This window comes from Silurus aristotelis (genome assembly GCF_946808225.1).
Source record: "Silurus aristotelis genome assembly, chromosome: 19".
NCBI lineage: Eukaryota > Metazoa > Chordata > Actinopteri > Siluriformes > Siluridae > Silurus > Silurus aristotelis.
The window spans coordinates 18,090,113-18,116,891 of NC_139592.1; the positions used below are offsets into that span (position 1 = coordinate 18,090,113).

The window sequence follows — 26,779 nt, forward strand, 5'->3', positions numbered from 1 at the left end:
TCTGTTAGTGCCAAGTGCCTCAGGTAAGCTGAACTAAACTTTTTACCTTTTGGGGTTATTATTGTTTTTTAGCCTGATGTGTACGACATTTTGTCTGCATGCTAAGACATACTTGCCTTTAGTGTTATGTTGTAGTCTAGCAGCTGAAAGCCTGTCATACAGCCTTGCATTTCAGGCCCTGCCACAAGGCCGTCTCGCTTTGCTGCCTTAGTGATACAGATTATAATACAGTGTGTGTGTGCTGTAAAATTTATTTCAAAAGCTTATATTGTTGTATAGAGATTTCAAAACGTGGCACTTTTTAATTTTGAAATTGTTTTAGAATTTCCTTTGGTGCATTTGTATAATTTATGGTGGAATTATTTACATCATGATTTGTCAGGCGAAATAATTTTTATTGTTTATGCCTTGAACCTCTACAGAAAATTTCTCTTTGCCACCTTGTTTTCATATTCATTGAAAGCTCATAACAGAAAAACACTGCTTTCATACTGAAACTTAAAAAAACATCTGGAATTGCATTTCACTATGATCTCCAAGAAAAACAAATGCAGAAACTATGTCTTGAAATGAAATATTTGGGGAATTTCATGTGCCGTTCAAAGCGTTTTCCATGTTGTTGGGAAATTCTGGGTTCAAATTCATGGCCAGGAATCCAAGAGAGCGAAATTGGTCCTATTCTCTAGGTGAAAAGAAAAGCATACTCTCTCATAACTCTTTGTTAATCAGAGTAACACTAACCAATCTGTGGGCATCACATATGTAGAAATGTAGGATATATGTATGTAGGGTATATACACACTGTATATACACCTTTTCCTTGAAAGGTGTGATGAAGCATCAGCTGCATTAGAAAAGGGTTTTGGTGGTTGATTTTACTTGATTCGAAGGAAGCATGTGATTGTTCTTACCCTTCCCAGTTGGTATCTGTCATGTGATACAGAAGTGTACTAATGACCAAACTGGGGACAAAATATCCTGAATTTAGTCTTGTTGACTTGTGCACAGAAATATTTAGTACTCAATGTTTATTCAAGTCTCTCCAAATAAATGTAAATAAATGGACAGAATATGATTTGGCCAAACCAGTGCATCCTTTAAAAAACACATTAAAGTATTTCCTTATATCCAATGAACATTGTAAACTAGCTTCTCAGCTCGAATGTGGCCATTATCGAGTCTGGTGGGGCGGGCAATAACTAAGAACTGCTTATGTCTTTGCTTTTGCTAGAGTTGTACTGATTATTGTAACTGGTCTCAGGTTTCCTTGCAAAAGGGGTGGTGTGTTTGTGGGTGTGTGTTTCTTTTTTGTTGTCTAACTCACTTATATAGGACGTGGGTTTGGGTCTGACCTTCAGTTTTGTAAGAAGCCACTATGAACAATTCACAAAATGGAACAAAGCAAAAAATGTAGGACAGCAATAGATTTATTGGCAATTTAACTATCTAAAGCTATACTAGAGTTTCTTTGTTTCATAAGAATTACACAAGCACTTTTCCTCCAAATGGAAATCTGTTTTGCAGTAATAAATGTGATTTAAAGTATGTAAGACTGCATGGTCATAATCTGTTATGAAAATAGTCTGTTTAAAATGATTACATTCTTAATAGACTTCAGAAGTCCTTTGAATTTTATTTGCAATTGAATTTGAATTAGTAAGTTGAATTGGGTATTTAGTAGTTATTAAAATATTAATGTTAAATGTCATGATTTTCTACTTGATATTAGTGATAACATAGTTTATGCTTTTATGTTGAAAAAACTGTGGCAGTTGTCACCATGTTGTCAGTAGTACTAGATTTCAGATTTCTTGCAGTAATCTACTTTATAAAAGTGATTATGATGGTAAATCTGCAAATGCTAATAAGAAAAAAACAAAAGTTTGAGATCAAAACCATTAGTGCTATTCAGTAATTTTAGCATATGTCAAGGGGCAGGCCCTACGTTCTTGACATTATGTGGTGTGAGAAGAAAAAAAAAAAAAACAGAAGTGTGGGAAGCAGGCTGGTATACAAACTTGGCTAAAGGCTGACCCACCGGCCATTACTACTATTCTGCTTGCCAATGTCTATTCACTTGACAAACAAAATGGACTAGGATAAGCTCCTGAGCACAGAATGATGCTGCTCTTTTATTTTTCCAGAAATATGGATTCAAGACAACATACCTGACTTTATCTGGTTGGACCAACCCACTATTGGACGAAAACAGACCACGTAAGACTTGGCAGTGGTTTATGTCATTGCTTCTCAGTGGTTTGAGTTTTTAATGCTAATTGTGAGGTAAATTTATGTACAATTTTGATTGTAACAAAGTGGTTTTATAAAAATCCAGATATAGATTTAGATCCCTAGGGATCAAGGCACATTCTGCCACAAATTCCCGTTTGCAACCAGAGGAACAATTAAGTCGTACCAGTATGTGGCTAAAACCCCATCCCCATTTGGCTGGTCAGGCTCTATCACCTCTATCACAATTATACTAAATCCATCTCAGCAGTACAGGACTGCATTAATACAACCTGTTCCCTTTTCCAAAGAAGCAACTGTTTATGTCAATACCACCGACTTGGAGGAGTGCACATTATTTGGTACTGGCTACTGTCCCTGATTACATTACTGTAAGAACAAACCAAAAACTATGGGTAATGGCCAAGAAGCATTCTTAGAAGCAAATACATGGGCCGGAGTGACTACCAGTATTATTGTGGAGATTTATTATGATTTAAAATGTATTTATTATGTCTCCTAATGCTAGATTATTTTATTATTTTGTTATGCACTGTACAGGCAAATTAACATTATTTTTTCAAGAGATATATAGTTTATTAAAAGAGCATTATTGCTATCATGACATTTTTTTTATATTCATTGCTACTAATATCAAAACATTCACCTATTATGCATATGCATATGATTGGTGGATGTATCTAACAAATAATTAAGCTATGTTTAAAACTATAGGTCAAACGATAGTGGATTTTACCAATACCTATAGCTGTGTTTGATCGCCGATATTTGCAGATAGCCGATTAATCAACGATCATTTTTAAAAAGCAAACCTTCGAAAAGCAAACCACATCTCCAGCATTTGGGCCCATGAGTTAAATTAATTCTTGTCATTGTTTTAAGCACAGGGCAATGTACCTGCAGGGAAGACTACCCCCTCACATTGGGGCTAATTACTTACTCTATCTACAGCTAATCTAAAGAGAACTTTCTCCAGGCTTGATCACACAGATATGCTAGACATATCAAGGTCTACATCATGTATTCACTTCATCAATATATTCACATCTTATTTATTATCATACCATATTTATAGTCCATGTGAGGGGATGGACTAAAATTAGTTGGAATGTACTGCAGCTAAATTCTGGAAAATGGGCAAAAAATAAAATGTTTTAATGTAGGTTGTTTTCTTACATTACCTTGGCTGTCTCAATGCACAAATCAAATCAGGTAAAGAGACTAAATGCAGAGTTAATTTTTTTCTTTGTCTAAAGATGACAGCAGAAAAATATTTAAAAATGAAGTGTGGCTTTTGGAAGTCAGATTTCCCAAGTGACTTTTACTTCGGTAATTAAGCAGTGACTGATGCAGTAATTTAGGCTACAAATAAAACGGCAGGACAGGCGTCTCGCTAGTTTTGGAATTAAAATGGAATCCTAAAATGCAATGATTTTCCCGTTTTATGTTTGGTGAGAACTAGACTTTAAACACTATAATGTCTTTGCAGAAGAAATTAACATTAGTCAATAAAAAAACTGCTGTTTTCAGAACTGCAAGTATTTTGCTGCCCACTGCACATTATTCACTAATCAACTGTATCATCACAACTTCTGTCTTACAGAAACAACATAATGGACAGGTCACTCAATAAACACTGCATGTGCAGTGGTATGTATGTGCACTGTTCAGCCATAACATTAAAACTGCCATCCTAATACACTTCAGGCGCTCCTTGTGCCACTAATACAACTCTGACCATTTAAAGAATTTATTCCACGAGAGCTCTGAAAGTGTTACCAAGATCTGGCACCAATCCTTTAAGTCTATGGACTTGTTGGTCCCTCACATCCTACTGGGATCTTAAAGGCTAAGTCAACACCTTAAACTTTTTATGTTGCCAAAATTTCTGAACAACTCAGTTTGGCACATTATCCTTTTAAAAGAGCCCACTGGCCCACAGAATATGTTTCCCTGAATAGGTGTATTTAGTAGGTAGGTTTTACATGAGATTCACATGAATACCAGGACTATTGTTGTTTTAGCAGAGCATTGACATCATTAAGAAGGCAAGTTGCCTTCTTCCTATAGAGTATCCTGTTTCCATCTCTTCCTGAGGTAAATGGTGAACATGTATGCAGGTAAAACATGATTAATCAGACTAGGCCACCTTTTTAAATTGCTCCATGGTCCATTGAACTTCTATCGATTCGCAGTCCTTTATGAAGCAAGCAATGACATAGCCAGCATTAATCTCTTCAGCAATTTGTCCTATAGTATCTGTTCTGTGGGATTGAACCAGCCAGTATAGACTTCACTCCCACACACCTCAGTGAGCCTTGTGTTTCAATGACCCTGTTGCTTATTCATTGTTTTCCTTCACTGGAACACTTTATACATGTAGTAACAACTGCATACCGGGAGCATCCCACAAGACTTGCTGTTTTGAAAACGAGCCATTTATCTAGCTATCATAATCTGGCCCTTGTCACAGTTGCTTACAGTAGGTCCTCATGCTTGCCCATTCCTACTTTCCGCTGCCTAATAACTCTCATTCCTTGACAGGTGTCATAACCTTTACATGTATAAATATATTTCTAATGAGTAATCCAGAGGTGACAGTGGCAAAGAAAAACTCCCCGGTGTGATATAAGGAAAAACCTCAAGAGGAACTAAAATCAAAAGGTAACTCATTCTTGTCTGGGTGACACTTTGCTATTATAAACAGTTTCCTTGTGTACTATCAAAAAATGCAAATTTTGTTGTTAATGATAAAGACTTGAGCTTAAACCTGTTTGTGGCTAAAAGCATCAGGATCACTGGTATGTCAGTAATAGCATGTGTAGCTTGACAACTACTGACTGAGACTGAGAGTAACACAGATGATTAGGTATGTTTATTATCCCTTAATCCTATTGGAACAGGCCCACACACTTTGCCGAACACCCGGTTCTGCCAATGTAAGCAGAGGGCTGCTTATGTTGCACTTACATTTCATTGAAGTGGCTATCTGAAAATTAATGTGTTTATGTTAACACTCTAAATGTTCAAACTATGTCCTCTTTATAGTACCACCCCAAAGCCAATTAAACTTTTGGTACATTTCCAATATCATGGAAATCATCTAAACCTATTTTATAATCATATATATATATATAAAGAAAATGATACAGCTTGATCTTTGTTGGAATTAAAAAATAATTAACAATATCTACACTGCTGTTCACTAAAAGCTTATGCAGGTCTCATTTATAAAATTTTACAGGCAAACTTTTTATGCAAGCGGATTTGTGAGCATTTCTTAGCTGAATACTTACTCATAACCAGGTTCTGGTATTCTTTTATTTTGAGTTGCAATGATGTAACATGTAGTATGTTGCACAAATCACTGGCCATTCCTCATTCTTTTCCCCCTCAAAGCTGCAGGCAATACTATTGCCAGTAGATGATAATTGGGGGGAACAAAAGGATGATAGTATATCCCATATTTCTGTGGGCAGAAACTTCTTGCTGATAAGTTAGAGGAGAATGCCAAGACTGTTCTGAACTGACAGGAAGGCTATAGTAACACAAATAACTACTCTTAACAACCATGGGGTGCCAAAGAGCATCTCAGAACACAAATCACATCAAACAGAAATCCACATTTAGTTCCACACATTGTCAGCCAACAGCGATTATTTGTGAGACAGAGAGCATTATCCCACCAAAACAGGACACCAGATGATTGGGGAAAAAGATGGTACCTGGTCTAAAGAATCTCCTTTTTCTGTTGCAACATGCAAATAGTTGTGTCACAGTTTGACATCAGCAGCATGTACCCAATAGTACATTGAACAAACCTGTCTTGTTTCAAGTGTCTATGCTGCTCATGGTGGTGAGCATTGTTTTAAAAGCTACATATTTGATTATGCTTGCTAACCATATGCAAATCCCTTTGCGACAATTTCCTCATAGTATATGATATGATAATGTCACAAAGAGCAAAAGTCATTGAGTTCAGTGTATTTCGGGAGACTGAGTAAGTCTAAGTAGTACTTTTATTTTATTAATTTACTGAGAAACACTGAAGAAAAAGTTAAGGGAATTGACTTGTGTGCATTGAATCCATGTGAATAAATTAAAAAACATTCAGTATGATGATCATGATCTTTCATAGCAGTATAATTTGACTAATTACCCAGAACCAAGGTCCAAAGAGCTGTGAGGTGGTACCCTTTCACATCATAGTACTGCACCATGTACAATTAGCCAGAGATGATTTAAATTTATATCGGTTTACCACAGTCACTAATATAACACAGAGTAAGGTATATATGTTGTTTCGTTTGTGGAACCAAAATTGACCAGTTGAAGTTAGCCAAGCTGGTTTAAAATAAGCCTGACTTTTTGAGCTAGCTTGCTTCATTGACTAGCCCTCTGGCCTCAGAAACAATGAGGTATGAAATGGTTAATAACGCTTCCCACCAATTCTGCCTCAGTACAGGTGGTGGTACATTGATGTCCGTGGCCAGGCAGTAATGATAATGTGATCTTGTGTGATCACTTTGGTTTAAAATGAGTATATCTATGTAGTTCACAAAAAAAGTTTTAATAGTGTAATTGGTAAAACCAATGGCTTTAGTGGTTAAAATCGGTCAAGATTATGCAGGAGTGGGAAACATGAGTCAGAATTTTGTCTGAAGTGGGTGGGACATTGTAAAGATGTCCTCTTTAAAGTGTTTGGCTCTTGCAATGGTTTTGAGGACATACAGTATCTTACAAAAGTGAGTACACCCCTTACATTTCAGCTGCGATTTTAGAATATCTTTTGAAAGGACAATATTATAGAAATAAACCTTGGATATATTTTAGAGTAGTCAATGTGCAGCTTCTGTACAGATTTACTGTCCTTTGAATATAACTCAACATACAGCCATTATCAAAATAGCTGGCAACAAAAGTGAGTACACCCTAAGTGATAACAGCTGTATGTCGCTTAACCATGCAAAGCCACATGTCCTATTCATTATGTTCATGTTTTTGTCTGCTTGACAGGACCATATAAATTTGTGTATCTTGCAGTTAAAATTTGGTGCTTTGAGTACAATTCTCTCATACTGACCACATGGCACCTCATGGCAAAGACTTTTTGAGGATTTGAGAATTAGAATTGTTGCTCTCCACAAAGATGGCCCAGACTATAAGAAGATCAGTAACACCCTGAAACTGAGTTACAGTACAGTGGCCAGGGTCATACAGAGGTTTTAAAAAAAAAAATGGGTTCCACTCGGAATAGGCCTCACAAGGGTTAATAGTTAAATAGCTAAAAGTTGAGTCCTCATGCTGTGTGTCAGGTGCAGAAGCTGCTTCAAAAAACAGATGCATGAGTGCTGCAGCATTGCTTTAGAGGTTGCAGATGTGCAAGATTTGTTTGCAAGTCGGTTTGCATGGCCGTCATGCCAGAAGGACGCCTCTTCTGAAGCTCGCTCATAAGAAAGCTCGCAAACAGTTTTGCTGAAGACAACCTGTCTAAGAGCTTAAATTACTGGAACTATGTCCTGTGGTCTCAAAAGACCTTGGCTCAGAGGGCGTCCAGCATGCGTGACAACGCCATGGTGGGGGCATTGTCAAGCGAAAGGTGGAGAGGCACCATGTGTCTAACATTCAGCAGCTCTGTGATGTCACAAAGAGTGTCCCAGCAACAAACTGTGCAGATCTTGTGAATTCCATGCCCCGGAGGATTAAGGCAATGCTAGATAGCAATGGTGCTCACACAAAATCCTGACATTTTTGACACAGTTTTGACATGTTCATTTAGGGTGTACTTACTTTTGTAGAACATATACTATAATGGTTGTAAAATTTGAGGAGTGTACTCACTTTTGTGAGATACTGTCTGTAGTATACTGTCACTTGTCCAATGAAGAATGGAATAAAGTCTAATGGATGTTTCTAACACTAGAAAATGCAAATCAATGATACCAAAGTCAAACTAGAAAGTCTATTGTTGAATACAAATTGGCCATGGCATGCTCTGCCAGTCACAGTGACACTAGCCAATCATGGGCATCCATGAGCTTACGCATTTGGAAGTGGGTAGATTAGCACCTTCCACTGCCACCCCCTGACATTGCATTTCATCAAATTAGCTAGTCTTGGAGGATGTTGCTGTTGTGTGATAGGAGTGAGATGCCTGATAAGTAAGAATTAGAAGAATTGGCAAAAAATCCAAATAAAAGACAAAAAATCTTTAAGATGTAAGGCTTGTTACAACAGTCTCAGATAGTGGGGCCATAAGTAACTGAGGTTTACTTAAATTACTTAGGACAGATTACTTAAATCTGTCCTTAAATCTGTCCTAATTTTTTTTTCCTTTTGTGCTTCTTTCAGCAAACAGATGAGCAAGAGGACATAAAGCGGAGGAGGAGAAATGGGACTCCTCTTGGAAGCTGGTTTCAGATGGTGGCTTAGAGTGTTTCTGCCAGTGATCTAGCACCATTTGAAATCAGTGTTCTTGGGGTGGGAGAATCATCGTTCTGATTTTACTAACCCTTCACATTGATCTACATTCTGATCTGGGAATTTAAAGATTCAAGTATAAGCCTACTACTATAATACGAATCCTATGCCTAAACCTCAAGATCATGTCCTGTTACCAAGGCTGACTGATTTCTTCTGGTGTTCAGAGTCTTTAGGGGTTTCTAGCACCATTTGAAATCGGTTACAATGAAGGACAGAGACCAGCATTTGAATGAGAAAAAATTATCTATTTTGCTGCCTACAACCTTGAAGAGATGTTTAAGCGAAGTGGTAAGTTGTAAAACCATTACTCAGATTAGAAATCAGATGAATAAATTAATCTTAATCTTAATAAATTTATTTTTGTATTAACACATTAAATATAGTCAATCTCTTAATATCATCCAATGCTTTTTAATTTATAAGACTCTTGCAGGGATTTTTATATTTAATAAATACTTTTATATTCAAAAATTTATTTCAAATAATAAAAAAGGATTATTTTATACAGAGCTCTACTCTTATACACGTTGCTCAATGCAAAACCATATACTTTATAAGATCCACACTGCACTTTACCTTTTAGTCTCCTATACATAAGTAGCTACACTCTAACACCAAATGTATAGGAGATTGTTGGACATCCTATTCTACGCCCATGGGCATTAAAGTTGAGTTTGGCCTCCTGGAACATTGAAACTGAAAAATGAAGATGGTGTCAAAATCACAGATATTTTGTCATGCCACATGTCCACATAAAGTATAGGCCAAAGCATAATCATGCATGCCAGAGCATCATCAGGTACTCTATTAAAATCTCATTATTTTCTCTATTAGTAGAGAAGTTATTAGTAAAATGCTCAAACTACACTGGAAACAGGTCCAGCACATCAGGTTTGCAGGTAAACTTTATTTTGTACCAGACATGAGATTGTGACACTGTATGGATAATATATTCTTTTACCATTTAAATGCTGTATTACATATGCTGGGTTTGCTATATGACAAGTGATCTCTTTGGACCAGTAGCACTTACACTATAACTCGGATGTCATTTTTAACATCATATTAACACATAATTCCCTGAAGTTTTGATTCTAGGAAATACAGTATTGATTCAGACAATCGATGCAAAGTGCAGCGTAAATAGCATTATCCTAGATGATGTCTACAGAGACTGGGAGAAGATGACCCAAGATGAGGTGAGACATTGCCAGAATACAAAAATCTCACTGTAGATCTTTATAAAACTTTACCAGAATGACATTACGCTTTTTACAAAGCAACCTCAATAAAGTCATGGTTTGCAAGAACCTGCCCGGCCAAACTGAATTAATATTAAATGTAACTTTAACAGCATGCCATGTTTCTCAACTGACACTGGAGCCAATTATGCTATTCTGTCTTCTGTATATGCAACAGGGAAGTCCATGCTTTTGGAAATGGGATGTTAAGGGCAAATTCTGGTGTCCACAATTGTTTGACCAAATGGTGTAGTCGTAGAAGAGTAAAGCCAAACATACTGTGTGTGTTGGATGGCTGTTCAGTATGAGCATGTTGTAAATTCAAGTTTTCAGATAAGCAGAGGGCGTATTAATGAGTGCAAAGTTACAAAAAGACTTCTAGCCATATGTGTAAATGTCAACATTATTATTTATTAATTCATTCTTCCATTATCCAAAAGTTCTATTGCAAAGATAAAGTTTCAATTGATGATGATGAGTCTTCATCTAAAGAAAGAATATCAGAAAGAGAGTCTTCTTCTGGAACATTTAGAGTATGGACAAAGGAAAAGAAAACACAGCATAATAGTGATGTGGATCACTGACCCCAGACATGTAGTTTATAATGAGACTGAGATAATAGTCTTAAGATCCATCATAACCCTCATCAGGATAAAGTGGGAGACAAATGATGGCTGAGAACAGGAGTGAAACAAGGACTGACTGCTGGCAAACTTCAGTAATAAGGCTTTAAGGGAACAATACCAAAACTCTCCATGCTATCTGATAGAACTAAAGATTATGTATATATATTAAAAACAAGGCCAGAGCACATCAGCCTTAGTCAGCAAGAATAGAGATTAGAATTTGACGAATTATGTGGTCTAGTAAGAGGAAACAGAGAAAGACTTTTCTCTGGCTTTGTTTTGATTTTTGAGTGACTGGGATGTGATTCAATAAAATATTAGATATTATAATATATAGGACTTTAGAATCTCATTGTGCATTTGGGCTTAATAACTGAACAATACCCGAATGATGATGATGCATAGTTTATCATAAATTCAACAGCAGAGGTAATTGAGGTAATCAGGACCTGACACACTGTTATATTAATAGCTTATAAGAGAGTTGCATTTTTTTTCAAGTTTTCCCTTAGCTCTGCAAAAGACAAGCTAATGATGTGGAAATCTTTTAGCATTTTTTATGCATGTAACAGTACCAGCAGTGAAAGAAGGTGTGGCATCGATGACAAAAAGAAATGGCTTGTGGCATCAAGTGGAAAAGTCTGTGAAAACAAGGGCAAGAATGTTATCAGCATTATGGATTGACCAGGGCAGGAACTACACTGGTGGATGGCTCTTGTTAATGATCTATGACAGTGGACCATTAGGGTGTGTCTCTGTCATTAATTATGCCAAGAAATGAAAAATGTGCTTGCATGAAACAAGAGGACCTTGTAAATTTCTCACCCAACTCGACCTACCTATCAGTCACACCAGCCATGCTAGAAAGTAATCTATAGCAACAAAGGCAAAACTCTACAGCCAGTAACTGGACCATGGGACCAAACTCAAGACCTTAAAGCAAGGTAAACCCTTAACAACAAATAAATTAGTTTTTTCAACAAAAGATAGATTATTGAGATCCTAATGACAATTTACTGTTTTTCCTGATTAAGTTTATAGGATGATACAAGACTGTGTTATTTTGATATAAGAGAAATCTTAATACTGAAATTGTTTAAGAAAAATAAATACAACAAAAATGGACACAGTCCACAGCTTCACAGCTTTCTCTAGGATGTCTACTTCTCTGCCTTTTTTTCACTTTGTTGTGTATGTGATACTTGACATTTCATTTTAAAACTCTAACTAATCAACGCATTGTTTCCATACAAGATCCAGGACATGTCTATATTTAAGCAATTTAAATAACAAATGTGTCAAACTTTACTCCAACTAACAGCCATACAAAAATGTCTTATATCCTCAGCTTGTCTAAGGAGCAGTGGATGCATGTTCTCTTGAGTAATGAATCACCCTCCACACTCTGGCAGTCTAATCTGGGTTTGGCAAATACCAGGAGAACAATATCTACCAGAGTGCATAGTGCCACTATTATTGAAAAGGAAAAATGGTCTAGGGTTGTTTTTAGAAGGGTTGGTCTAGCCCTCTTAGTTCCCGTAAAGGATAATGTTAATGCTACAACAAGTGATGACATTTTAGACACATTGTGGCAACATGTGGGCGAAAAGCCCTTTCCTGTGTAGGCATGACTATGCCCTGGTGCATAACATACTCCATAAAGACATGGATTGATGTCTTTATGGATATATGTCTTTATTTTGTGGTGTTGAAGAACTCCAATGTCTTGCACAAACCCTTAGCCTCAAATCTAGTAAAAACCTTTGGGATGAATTCTAGCACTGTTTATCAGAGGTGGCAAAAGTACACACATCCTTCACTCAAGTAGAAGTTCAGAAACTCATGTTTTAAAAGACTCTGGTAAAAGTTGAAGTACTGACTACACTTTGTCACTCAAGTTAAAGTAAAGAAGTTTGGGCTTTGACTCGTACTTAAGTAAAAAGTAGCCATTACTACTACCTGTTTTAGTGTCATGCCGGTAACTGAACCTCACATCATATTCATATATGAATATAAAGGAATTGTATTCAGGCTGAACATCCACCATATAGAACACAAGCAGAGATGTGATGATGATGATCAGGAATGTTTCTGTTCTCAGTCATGTTTACATCGCTGACTCCCTCTGTCTCTTCCACGTTAACCCCATACTTCTTGTTGCCTTCTGCCTTGCTTGTCATAGGCTAGTTTACATCATTTACATGATAGCCAGGAAATGAAACACCATTGGTAGGCTGAAAAAGCCACGCAATGACAAGAAATAGGTTGATGGGCTGAAAAGGGCGCACAATGAGAAGAAAAAATATTGATCATGTCACCAGATAGATTACTAAAAACTAAAGTAACAAGCTTGTTTTGAAAATGTAGTAGAAAAAAAAAACATATTTCACTCATAAAAATTTTCTGAGTGAAAAATTAAAAAGTTGTCAGAAAAATATTGACTTAAAGTACTGATACCAGAAAAAAAATTACTTAAGTACAGTAACAAAGTATTTGTACTTCATTACTTTCCATCTCTGCTAATTATAAGCCAAGCCTCCTAGTTTAACAGCTGCACCTTAAAAAAATAAAAATAAATTATAATAATTTGCCTGAATAGGAACACTTTTGCATAAGATACACTCCAAAAGCTAGTAAAAAGTTTTCCACGAAGAGCGAAGGCTGTTATATCTTCAGAAATAGGGGAAGTGGGCAACTCCTTTGTCATATAAATTGTGTTTGAATGGGGCTGTCCAACAATCTTATATAAGTGTAATAACTAGGTGCTGTACTTACTTTCGGCCATTTGCAGAATTGTAAGTAGCAAACGAAACACAAGGAGGTCCACGTTTTAAAACCACTTAATGTGGCATTTTAATGTGGAAAACCATGTCTTATCAACAGAGCCTTTCTTGCATAAACAACCATCCTTTAATGGAGAATACTAGTAGGCTCTGAGAGACTTTTGTGCATATACAGGCTCAGTAATATCTGAAAAGGAGTTTGCTTCACCCTGTCAGTCAACTTGACTGAAGAAGTTTAGAAAATTTGCATTAAGCCTGTGTTCTTTTTATTAAATTTTTCCCATATTCTTGCTTTATATTTAACTAGTTGAAATCTCCCACAGTGACAATTAGTAACTTTAGTCAACTAATCTATGCTATTTGTGTTTGTGTGTGTGTGTGTGTGTGTGTGTGTGTGTGCGTGTGTGTGTGTGTGTGTGTGTGTGTGTGTGTCTATGACGGCATCCTTCTATTCTATTTTTGATAAAATAAACCTATATCTTTTTTAATATGATATAATATATCTCTTGCAGACAGGAAGCGAAAAGAACCCAAAGTCCCCCAAAAACAAGCTCTTTTTCCAATAAACAAAATTACAGTCGACTGTAAAAGTGGATTTTATACACGAAACATAAAAATATATACTTCGTTCCTTTGACCACCAGGTGTCAGCAAAAACCACTAAGAAGCCGAAAGAAAGATACAGTAAAAACGTAAAGCAAAGTCACTGACCCCTGCAATACATACACATACATACATACATACATACATACATACACACACACACATACATGCATCAAGGAAAAGCCTTCAAAATGACTTATTTGTCTAGATTGAGTCTAGATTGACTTATGGTTTAAGGAGTGGTTGTCTAGGAATTAAATTAGATTTAACTTTGTTATTGTGCAAGACACATGTACAGAGCCAATACAATGCAGTGTATAATGAATATAAATATAACCTAACAAACAAATGCTTGCTTTTTGATATCTGAATGTACATTGCTGTACTGTAGGTATGAGATTTGGTAACATAAGGCTCTTAGGTCCTGTTGTGAGCTGTGTTATTTTAGTGATATTTCACATTATAATATTTTTTCACAGTTTATTATAGTAATAATTCTAAATGCCTCTTGATTGAGTTTGGATACATAGAAATAAATAATTAGTAAAACTATAAAATGACATTTTCATGTCCTCCTGGTCGTTTCTGATTCAGCCCCTACATTACTACAGACTGATGAACTGGGATTGCATTTCAGTGTGACAGAGATGCATGAAGATGAAAAAGTAGCTCAGCAGAATAAAAACAATGAAACACGTCGCTTTTCAGTGTGGAATGTTTACTTCAATTCAATGTATTTTTATTTGTACAGCGCATTTAACAATAGACATTGTCTCAAAACAGCTTCTCAGAGCAAGAGGATATAAATTTGTATAAAAGCGCGTCTAAATTCAATGCCAAAGTTTTAAGTTTATCTCTCATGATCAAGCCGGTGGTTTAAAGTTTGTCATTAATGAAATTGTATTTCACACTTGGTGAAGTATCTCTCCTGATGCACATTCTGCATTTAATTCATCATAGTTTTTCATTAAACTGCTGATGTGAGCTAGAATATTTAGCCAAAAGTTTGCGGACACCTGGTCATAAGTATAAGCTTTTTGAGCAATCCACATTTAGTTCCAATTTGCTCTTATAATTCCCTCCACTCTTCTGGGAAGATGTTCCACTATATTTTAGAATATGTCTGTGAAGATTTGTCCTCATTCAGACTCAAGGATGTTAGTAAAGGCTGGTACTGTTGGTGAGGTGAGGAGGCTTGGGGTCCAGTCAGCATTTCAATTCATCTTGAAGGTGTTCGATAGGGTTCAGTTCAGAGCTCTATAGCAGGAGATCTTCCACTCCAACCCATGCAAAGCATATCTTCATGGAGTTTGGTTTGTGCACAGGGTCATTCTCATGGTGGAACTGGTTTGGGTCTCCTTGCTCAAGTGAAGGAACATGCTACTGCATCCAAAGACACACTTTACAATCTTGTGTCTTCAGCTTTGTTATAACAGTTTGAAAAAGAACTACATATGGCTGGGAAAGTCAGGTGTCCCTATACTTTTGTTCATATAGTGTATGAGCAGTGCATTGCAGGGTTGCTTTTTTATGCCACATTGTACCTGCGTTACAATTGATAGAGTTGCTTGTATATTACATTTTAGACTTCCTCTCAGTTTGACTGTGTAGCTGTGAGTGATTGCACTTACAGGATGTTCTTTCATGTACATTTGCTTTGTATCTGCTCAGTTTAGCCATCTTGCGGATCTCCTGATTCTCTGCTGTTTACTGATTGCAAATATTGCAAACATTGCTGCCAGATTGCTGGTAGTACCTGATGACAACTAGAGGTGAGAAAGTGATAAGAAGCTCTTTCTAGTCATTAGGACAGCCTATTGTGGCTCAGCTAATTCATTCTTCTTTGACCTGAAGTCGGCACATTTTCACAAGAGTCCTCCTTATACCCTGTGTGTTAATTGTCCTTCATTACACAGCCAATTTTAGGAGACATATACACAGTTACAGAAACATCTCCAAGTAATTCTACTATATTATTTGTTATTATTAGAGCTTTTTTTTACGCATCCGTGCACAGTGGGGTGAGAAGTTGTTTGAATTTTACACAGTATAATAGAAATGGTTATAGAAACCTTGTATAAAAACAATTAATTAATTGTTAATTAATTTATGATTAATTAATTAATTAATTAATCATAAATCTTAATTTAGTTTTTTTCATTTTTAATGTCCATTCTTTTATTTGTATTTATCTTCTTTTTTAAATCTACATAAGCTTATAATAAGCTAATAATATATGATATTATATCTTCCTAAATAATCTATTATTCTAAATGCTTTTGTTTTATGCCATTTTTAGAAAAGGAAAATTTCTTCTGTATACACTTTGTGTATAAATTTGATCGAATGTTTTGTGCTCATTTTCAGTGACCAACAAGAGAACACAACTACACTGTGAATAGCGAGGCCTTCTCTTGGAAACTGATTTGAAATGGTGGCTTGAAGTGTTTCTATAAATCATCTAGCACCATTTGAAATCAGTGTTCTTGGAGTAGGGTAACCATCCTCCTGTTTGAAGAATTCCACAATTTCCAGCTGGTATGTAAATTCTGTTAGAGAGAAGGACAGAAATTAACACTTGAATATCAAACTTTATCCTGCCTACTATCTAATTCAAGATATATGAAGTAATGGGGTAAGGGATTGGACCTTTAAGTCATAAATCAACTCAGTGAAAAACAATATTTTAGTTTTTATTGGTGAAAATTTTGATTGCCAGGAATTACTTTTTCTTATAAACTGTTTTATACTACTGAAATACAGATCAGTCACACATACACCTAAAATTGCATACTGTATATTATCATGTAGTAGTAATACTACTAATAATAAGACTAAGATGTCTTAATTAAAAACTGGCTGGCAGTGTTTGCCTGTTACAAGCAGTTATTTATTTGTGAATAGTTGTATATCACTATGACATGTCAAATTATCTCTGATTTGTTGATTTAGATGAATAAAGGAAAAATGTACAAAATTCTGTATATATTATAAATTCAGTATTTATTATATATATATTACACACACACACACACACACACACACACACACACACACACACACACACACACACACCTATATACTTTATACCTATATACATTATATATACTTTTTTGGGGGTTTTTTTTGCTGTTCTCTTTGAAATTAATGAAATGTTTATTTCTAAAATAAAGAAAAAAAACAAAACTCAAGACTAGTTCACTGTGTAAGATGTGTAAAAAATTATCAAAAGTGATTCCATTCATTCATTTACACACACACACACACACACACACACACACACACACACACACACACACAAATGAATGAATGGTATTAGAAATCATCACGGTGATTGGTCGGATCTCATGACACACGTGTGGAAAAGCACGCGCATTGTTATCGTGATAATGAACGTGATAAAGACCTCGTAAGTCTTTCGAACATGAATCTAATAAACTGCGCCCTTTTGTCGGACCTGAATGTCACACAGCTTTTTTTCTTTGTCACCGGATGACGGTAAAGGTTTGTGTTCTGAGCGCTGTGACGTTGTTTCCAAAGACACCTGGTTACCATGGTAACATGGTAACTAAACAGGAAATTAATGGCGGCACGCAACAAAGGTAAAACGGAATGAAATTATACGAAAAAAACTTAAATAATTAAGTAGTGTGTTTAGAGTTTTTCATTCCAGACATGGCGCTACACCGCATTTCACATATTTAATCTCTTTACTAATGATTTTATTTTATTTCACACGTAACAAAATACAAAACGTGCGCATGCTCTGTAGAAGCGTGTAGGCAGCGTCTGGGATCAAAATCAGTATTTACATTGATTGATCACTTTATCAGGAACACCTGTATACCCACTTATTCATGTCATTAACCAATTCTATTTTATTTTATTTTATTCAAATAGCACTTTACAAATGGACATTAAACCAAAGCAGTTTTATAAATATAGATTATTTATATACATTTTAAATGTATAAATTAGTCTTTAAGCCCTAACATGCAAGCCAGTGCTGACAGCAAGGAAAACCTCCCTAAGATGGCATGAGAAGAAAAACCTTAAAACAGATCTCTAAGATTAAGAGGAGAATCTTTACAATAATTATGCTATTAAAAGCATTGACCCAGCCATCAAAGCTGTTGCCAAAGTTGCTCAGACCTTAACGCTTGCCCATTTTTTATGCTTCCAACACATCAAGATCTTACTGCTCACTTTCTGATAAAATATTCCAACCTTTAATAGGGGCCACTTTAACAAGAGAATCAGTGTTATTCACTTCATCTGTCAGTGGTTTTAATGTAATGGCTGATCTGTATATATTTTGAAAGGATTCAAAAATCTACTGAAAATACTTTTTTAACATTCGAACACGGAAATTGATTTTTATGTCTTAAAAAAATTGTAGTTACTACTGTGGCCTTCGGGAGCTGCCAGGATAGAAAAATATTTCCAGTACACAGGACACCAAATCGTATGGGAAATGAAGATCTCACATTGGAGAGTTTACCAACACCTGGCCCTGGCAGCTATGATAACCATATGGTATGTATAATTGCTTTTGCAGTAGTCCCAAAGTCATAAATACATGGCTAGTTAGTAACAAACAAGTATTTTTTGTCCTATACCCTCAAAGATTTTTTGCTCTAGTTTAACAAACAGTTATTTTTTTAACAAATACATCTATTAATTCCAACAGGTGAATACGATTGTTTATAACCTCGAAAGAAAACCAGAGAGTAAGAAAGGCTATAGTTTAGCAGCCCGCACTTCGCCTCGCTTCATCCAGCCCTTCCAGGTAGAAATGAATTCTAAAACATTGTCCCTATTAAGACTTGTATCAGAATACATTCTTTATTCTGTTAACAAAATGACTGGTCATAAGACTGTAGTATTAAAGGCTTTACAAATGTTTTCTGTTCAATGATTATATTCATAGAACAGAATTTGTTTGTGACTTAATATGACCACATTACCTTTTTGTATTTGTTGCCAAACTTCATGATATTTCAGGGACTTTGTACCCGTAATGATTTGCCATTCAATGGCCTTCAAAATGACATGAGAGGGGTGGTATAAGAAAAACTTATGAGCTGATATAACATGTTTAGTATAATTGACTAAATAAAATTAAGGTAATTGTGGCATCTGAAAACACCATCAGGCTGCAAAAAGATGCCATCTATAGTGCTGTGCTGCGCTGTGCTGCGCTGCGCTGTAATAACTGCCTCAGATTAGATGGGGATCCATTTGTCAGTCATTGGGAAAAGGTTTAACAATATTTAAATCATTATCATTCACAAAAAAGTTTCCACGGTTTTGTGGGCATGAAAGTGCTGATGATTGAGGGGCTTTTTGCAATAATAGTATTAAAGATTATGGGAACACAAATGAATTTGCTGAGAGTGCCAGATCTCTCCATGCATTTGTAACCACCAAGGTATACAGTCCATGTGTAAAAGGAGTAATTGAAGCCAATGCCTTGTCAGCTTTCGGGGAGCATAAGCAGGGCTCTTGGCCTAGTTGCTTAATTTAGCATATAATGCAACAAATCTGTAGAGAAGAGAATAAAAGGAATATATTACACAAGGGAGCCAGTCATGAGTAAGAGCAGCTTCTCCCAATGTTCCATCTCCCAGGGAGAACCACAATCTGCAAAGTGTGACTTGGTCCTTGACCTAGATTAATACTACTGAGTGAGACGTCACTCCCCAAGGCATGTGTACCATCTACAGTGTATTTGCTGCACCTCTGTACAGGCTCTGCAGATCAATAACGATTAGGCTAAATGTGAATAAGCCCACAATCAATGCCCCATACTGCACCACTCTGATTGCTTATAGGGTTGACTGTCTGAGTGGTTCTGCATGGTAAAGTTTGATAGTAGTATTATCCCACCATAAGTTTTCCAGTGTAGTAAAATATTATTTTTTTTGTTATCCAGAGATTCAAAACTAACCCTATACATTTATTTAATTTTTAAACTCTGATTTTGGTAAATTCTATTATGTCACCAAAAATGCACACACTGGGAATTCCTCTGTGATTAAACTGTGTTAGTTCTTGAGGTATTTCCCATGAACTGGAAGTCATTACCACAGTGCATGAATACAGGTATTAGTAGTGTAAAATAATACAAATGTTTGTATTTTATGCATTTGCCTATGTTTATAAAAGCAATTATATATATATATATATATATATATATATATATATATATATATATATATATATATATATATATATATATATATATATATATAAAATAATAATATATGTTTTGTGTTCCAAAAATTCAATGAACTTTGCAGTTTAAAATGTGGTGATGGGCAAAGTCCTTTGGTTTGAATTGTCATGCTTCTGCTTGCAATCATGAATGTGCAAAGCCTGTAAGACACCAGTAAATATAAAAGTATACAATATTGCACCAATATCTCACACCACAAGGACAAAAATGTTTTAATGACTGCAGTCTGTTTGATAAAAAGTTCAGTTTAGTTCTGTCTCAGTTAAAGTACATAAAATGACACTTAAATGTATTATATAGAGGTAGCTTAGTTTTGGTTTGATCATTTATTGGAGTAATTGTTTGCCCAGCACTACTTCTCTTTTCTCTCAGACTGTCACTCCATCACCCCAGGAATACCAGCAGGACTGGAGCGGGTCAGAAAAATGTGCTCCTGGAAGAACAGCGTTCAACTCCACTGCACAGAGGTTTACGTCCAAGTCTACTACAATCAGCTCCAACCCTGGGTGAGCCTCTTTAAATACTGTACTTGTTTACATTGTGTGCACCCAAACTTTCATGTTTGGTTACTTTGGTATGTTTAAAAAGCAGAAACAAATAGTGCATTATATATAAAAGCCAGTAAATATTGGGATTAGATTTTTCTTGATGAAAATATATGTGAATTATGACCAGAATTTTTGAAATTATCTTTTTTGTTTTGACTTTTTTGGTCTATGCGTATTAGTTTTCTACAGTGTAAACAGGCAGTCACAATATTGTAAATATATGTAATGGAGTAGCTTACAAAAGTGAGTAAACCCCTCCCATTTCATCAACCATTTTAGTATATCTTCTCAAGGAAGAAGACTATAGAAATTAAACTTGGCTATATTTTAGAGTAGTCAATGTGCAGCTTTTATAGCAGTACAGATTTCCTCTAAAAGTAACTTAACATCCACCCATCATTGTCTAAATAACTGGCAACAAAAGTGAGTGAACATGTTAAAACTGTGTCAAATGTTTCAGTATTTTGTGTGAGCACCATTGTTATCCATCACTTCCCTAATCCTCCTGGAATTCAACAGAGCTGCACAGGTAGTTAGGCTCCTCTTCCACTCCTTCATAATGACATCACAGAGCTGCTGGACTTTAGACGCTCCTCCAACTTCCACTTGAGGATGCCCCACAGGTGCTCAATACGATTCAGGTCTGGAGTCATACTTGGCCACTCCATCACCAGGCAGTTGTAATTTTTGTGTTTGGGGTCATTATTATGTTGGAAAACTGCCATTCAGCCCAATTTTTGAAGAGAGGACTTCATGTTCTGCTTCAGAATGTCATGGTTTCACTCAATTCCCTTAATACAGAATCCATGTTTCCCTCAATGCCAAACAAGTTTATCTTAGTCTCTTTAGACCACAGGACATTGTTCCAGTAATCCATGATCTTAGACAGGTTGTCTTTAACAAAACCATTTGCAGTCTTTCTTGTGAGCAAGCTTCAGAAGAGGTTTCCATCTGGGATGACGGCGTATGATCTGAGCACAGGCAAGCAGATCTTCTGCTTCTGCAACCTCTAAAGCAATGCTGCAGCACTCATGCATTTGTTTTTTGAATCAGCTTCTGCACCTGACACACAGCATGAGGACTCAACTTCTTTCATTAACCCTTGTGAGGTCTGTTCCGATTGGAACCCATCTTAAAAAAACCTCTGTATGACCCTGGCCACTGTACTGTAACACAGTTTCAGGGTGTTACTAATCTTCTTATAGCCTGGGCCATCTTTTTGGAGAGCAACAATTCTAATTCTCAAATCCTCAGAGAGTCTTTGCCATGAACTGCCATGTTGAACATCCAGTGGTCAGTATGAGAGAATTGTAGCACCAAATTTAAACTGCTAATACAAGATACACAAATTTGTATAGTACTGTCAAGCAGACAAAAACATGAACATGATGAATAGTACATGTGGCTTTGCATGGCTTAATGATGTACAGCAGGGTATACTCAGTTTTGTTGTCTTTGTCTTGACAATAATGTCTGCATGATGAGTTATTTTCAGAGGACAGTAAATCTAAAAAGTTTTTATAACAAAGAATTTATAACAAAGAATTTCATTCTTTGTTATATTGCAGCCATTTGCTAAAATTTTTACATTTTAACATTTATGTTTATTTTTCTTCCTCATTAATGTACACATAGCACCCCATATTGACAGAAAAACACAGAATTATTGACATTGTTGCAGATTTATTAAAAAAGAAAAACTGAAATATCACATGGTCCTAAGTGTTCAGACCCTTTGCTCAGTATTTGGTAGAAGCACCCTTTTAATCTAATACAGCCATGGGTCTTTTTTGGGAAAGATGCAACAAGTTTTTCACACCTGGATTTGGGGATCCTCTGCCATTCCTCCACCAGTTCTGTCAGGTTGGATGATAAACATTGGTGCACAGCCATTTTTAGGTCTCTCCAGAGATTTGTGGAATCAGAGCTCTGGCTGGTCCATTCAAGAACAGTCACTGAGTTTTTGTGAAGCCACTCCTTCATTATTTTAGCTGTATGCTTAGGGTCATTGTCTTTATGGAAGGTAAACCTTCGGCCCAGTCTGAGGTCCAGAGCACTCTGGAGAAGGTTTTTGTCCAGGATATCCCTGTAAATGGCCACATTCATCTTTCCCTTGATTGCAACCAGTCATCCTGTCCCTGCAGCTGAAAAACACCCCCACAGCATGATGCTGCCACCACCATGCTTCACTGTTGGGACTGTATTGGACAGGTGATAAGCAGTGCCTGGTTTTCTCCACACATACCGCTAAGAATTAAGGCCAAAAGGTTCTATCTTGGTCTCATCAGACCACGGAATCTTATTTCTCACCATCTTGGAGTCCTTCAGGTGTTTTTTAGGGCTTTCATGTGTCTTGCACTGAGGAGAGGCTTCCGTCGGGCAACTCTGCCGCAAAAGCCCCGACTGGTGGAGGGCTGCAGTGATGGTTGACTTTCTACAACTTTCTCCCATCTCCTGACTGCATCTCTGGAGCTCAGCCACAGTGATCTTTGTTTTGTTTTTTTACCTTTCTCACCAAGGCCCTTCTCCCCCGATAGCTCAGTTTGGCCGGACGGCCAGCTCTAGGAAGGGTTCTGGTTGTCCCAAACATCATCCATTTGAGGATTATGGAGGCCACTGTGCTCTTAGGAACCTTAAGTGCAGCAGAAAATCTTTTGTAACCTTGGCCAGATTACTTCAGGCAGTTCCTTTGACCTCATTATTCTCATTTGCTCTGACATGCATTGTGATCTGTAAGGTCGTATATTTCCTAATGAAGTCCAATCAGTATAATCAAACACAGCTGGACTCAAATAAAGGATGATTGGAAGAAAATGGATAGCACCCGAGTTAAATATATATATGAGTGTCACAGCAAAGGGTCTGAATACTTAGGACCATGTGATGTTTCAGTTTTTCTTTTTTAATAAATCTGCAAAAATGTCAAAAATTCTGTGTTTTTCTGTCAATATGGAGTGCTATGAGTACATTTGTGAGGAAAATAAATGAATTTAAATGATTTTAGCAAATGGCTGAAATATAACAAAAAGTTTTGAAAATTTAGAAATTTGAAAATTTAAGGGGGTCTGAATACTTTGTGTGTATATACACTGGAGATCAAAATTAGAGAACAATTCATAACCAATTGAACAATCCTAAAATAATGTCATCTGCTCAACAGTTGAAAGGGTTTTTGTCCTGTCTATACCATGCTACCAGAACACCTTTTCCACAAATTAACTAAGGCATTTAAAAAAAAAAACAAAAAAAACATTATTTTGCAGAACAACAATGACTGTAGCATGGAAAAAGATTACAACTAAATTTTCTGAAGGTTATAACAGTCAGCAATTAGTTGGAAGTGTACAGGCCTCTGCTCTGAATGACTTCAGCACATCTGCGGCCACAGGACAGCACTAGTCTCTCACACTGCTCTGGTGTGATTTTGGTCCACTTTTCTTCCAGTCTCCTCCACAGTTCGGTGACTGTAGTGGGTTTCTTGGCCATAACTTTGTTGCCAAAGATTTTCCAGAGGTTCTCTATTGGGTTGAGATCAGGACTCTGGGCAGGCCATGTCATTATTTCAATGTTCTAAGCTTCAAGGAACTGCTCTACCCGTTTTGCTGTGTGACATGGAACGTTGTCCTGCATTAACACTGCGGGCTCATTGGGTGATGAACGCAGGGAAGGAACCACTTGTTGTTGAAGAAGGTTCTGATAAACATTTGCATTCACTCTGCCATGTAGCTGTACGCCAACTCCTGCTGCAGAAAACATGCCCCAAACCATGACACTTCCTCCTCCACTTTTCACTGACTTCTTTACACACTTTGGGTTCAGTCTTTCTCCAGTTTGTCACTGAACATAATGCTTCCCATCGGACCCAAATAAATTAAACTTGCATTCATCACTGAAGTAAACTTTGGACCAGTTCTCCTTTGTCCACACAACATGCTCCTCAGCAAAGCTTAGTCTAGCCTTTTGATTCTTTCTGCTAATGAGAGGTTTGGTCACTGCAGTGTGGGCTTTCAGTCCAAATGTTTTAAAACGTTTAGACGCTGTATAACGAGACAGATCCTTACCCTGTTCAGTGCTGAACTGGTGAGCAATTCCAGCTGCAGTGTGGAAAGGATTGCCCATTGAGATCCTCCGCAGTATCCTGCTCTCTCTTGTATTTGTTTTCCGTGGACGACCAGCCTTCTTGGCGGACTTGAATGAGTTTGTGATGCTGTAAAGATTTAATATTCTTGAAATCACAAATTTGGAACACCCAACTACGGCTGATAGGGTCATCTCTTTGGCCTTCATCTGGACAACCTGCTGCCGGAGGCTTTCAGGCACTTTAGAACGGCCCACCATCTTGCAGAGTTAGTGAAACTGGAAGTTAGGCTGCCAGTTAAATAGGGGTTGACAGATAATCAAGGAAATTAGCACCATGTACCAGATTAACACCAATAACTGGGAGGTATAGGAAAGTGTTCTCTAATTTTTATCAGTGTGTTTTCTGCAAAATAATGAATTTTTTTTCTAAATGCCTTAGTTATTTTGTGGAAAAGGTGTTCTGGTAGCATGGTATAGACAGGACAAAAACTCCTTCAACTGTTGAACAGTGAAGACATTATATCAGAATTGTTCAATTGTTTATAAATTGTTCCCCAATTTTAATCTCCAGTGTACACACACACACACACACACACACACACACACACACACACACACACACACACACACACACACACACACATATATATATATACATATATTTATTTATTTATTTATATACACATACATACAGTACACACCAAAAGTTTGGACACACCTGCTCATTCAAAGAGTTTTCTTTATTTTCATGAATATGAAAATTGTAGAGTCACACTGAAAGCATCAAAACTATGAATTAACACGTGGAATTATATACATAACAAAAAAGTGAACTGAAAATATGTCATATTGTAGGTTCTTCAAAGTAGGCATCAAGAGAATGCCAAGAGTGTGCAAAGCAGTAATCTAAGCAAAAGGTGGCGACTTTGAAGAACCTACAATATGACATTTTCAGTTGTTTCACACTTTTTTTGTTATGTATATAATTCCACGTGTTAATTCATAGTTACGATGCCTTCAGTGTGACTACAATTTTTAATAGTCATGAAAATAAAGAGAACTCTATGAATGAGAAGGTGTGTCCAAACTTTTGGTCTGTACTGTATATATATATATACACACACACACACAGGCATACACCTTTAATCTATTATTCATGTGCCATTCATTACGATAGACCAGGTACCTACTCGCCAGGTGGGCCATGCAATCGGAAGGTATCATGGCCAATGAAATTTGGCTCGCCAGACTGGTCCAGTGTGCCCATGCAGAAGAAAAAGGGACTTCGCACAGAGGTAAAATTAATTAATAAATAAAGAAACAAATAAATAAAACAATAATATTAATCATAACAACCTGTGTTGTGTTTATGTTGTACTAACTTAACATTATGTTTGTGTTTCATTCTGTATGTTGCAGCTTCCATGTGACAAGGAGCTCCGGAAACATCGCAACAGAGTAGCTTATCTACGATTGTACTATTCATGAGATTCCTGGAGCAATATAATGTGTGAATCTGACTAAGAATCCAAGCACACTGCTGAATTAAATCAAAAACAGAGACATTTTGTTGTGCGACCTGTTCTTGTGCATGCACACAGTACAAATCATTTGCTAAGAATGCCAGTAAAAATTTTATGTGCATTTTTGTTGCCATAAATCAGAACATAAATAAAACATGTATGCACTTTTAATAAGAAGCCACACACTGCCAACTAACACTGATACTAAAAACTAAATTAGACAATTAGAAATCACAATCTGTAATTTTTTAGCTCTTTAGACCTAAACTTTCATTAAACAGTGATTGCCGGCATAAAGTTTGTCTCTGGAAATGAGATCATTATAGGTCTGAGATTGTTTCTTGTTTCTAAAATGATAAACAGCACCTTTAAATAAGATGTGGACATGGAAGGCAAACATTTTC

The 26,779-nt window shown here is 36.5% G+C and overlaps 1 protein-coding gene and 1 long non-coding RNA gene across 5 annotated transcripts in view; one reads left to right on the plus strand and one right to left on the minus strand.

The window, feature by feature from the left end:
• Positions 1–26,407, plus strand: part of LOC310742039 (ciliary microtubule-associated protein 3) — a 41,318-nt gene extending 14,911 nt beyond the window's left edge. The window contains exons 1-7 of one of the 4 annotated variants that reach the window (XM_083570591.1): positions 16,496–16,524; positions 17,491–17,588; positions 18,386–18,522; positions 18,677–18,775; positions 20,597–20,730; positions 26,030–26,147; positions 26,272–26,407. In XM_083570591.1, coding sequence (XP_083426717.1) covers positions 17,570–17,588; positions 18,386–18,522; positions 18,677–18,775; positions 20,597–20,730; positions 26,030–26,147; positions 26,272–26,340 — 576 coding nt within the window. In that variant the 5' untranslated portion in view covers positions 16,496–16,524; positions 17,491–17,569 and the 3' untranslated portion in view covers positions 26,341–26,407. Of the gene's footprint in view, positions 1–16,479; positions 16,525–17,490; positions 17,589–18,385; positions 18,523–18,676; positions 18,776–20,596; positions 20,731–26,029; positions 26,148–26,271 lie in introns of those variants that run through there. The other 3 variants (XM_083570593.1, XM_083570594.1, XM_083570592.1) reach the window with 3 other exon arrangements.
• LOC310742052 lies at positions 11,234–14,644 on the minus strand. Its single transcript, XR_014538132.1, has 2 exons — positions 13,914–14,644; positions 11,234–13,856 (listed from the first exon to the last, which is right to left on the minus strand). It is a non-coding gene; the product is annotated as an uncharacterized lncRNA (long non-coding RNA).
• Positions 26,408–26,779: the final 372 nt, after the last annotated feature.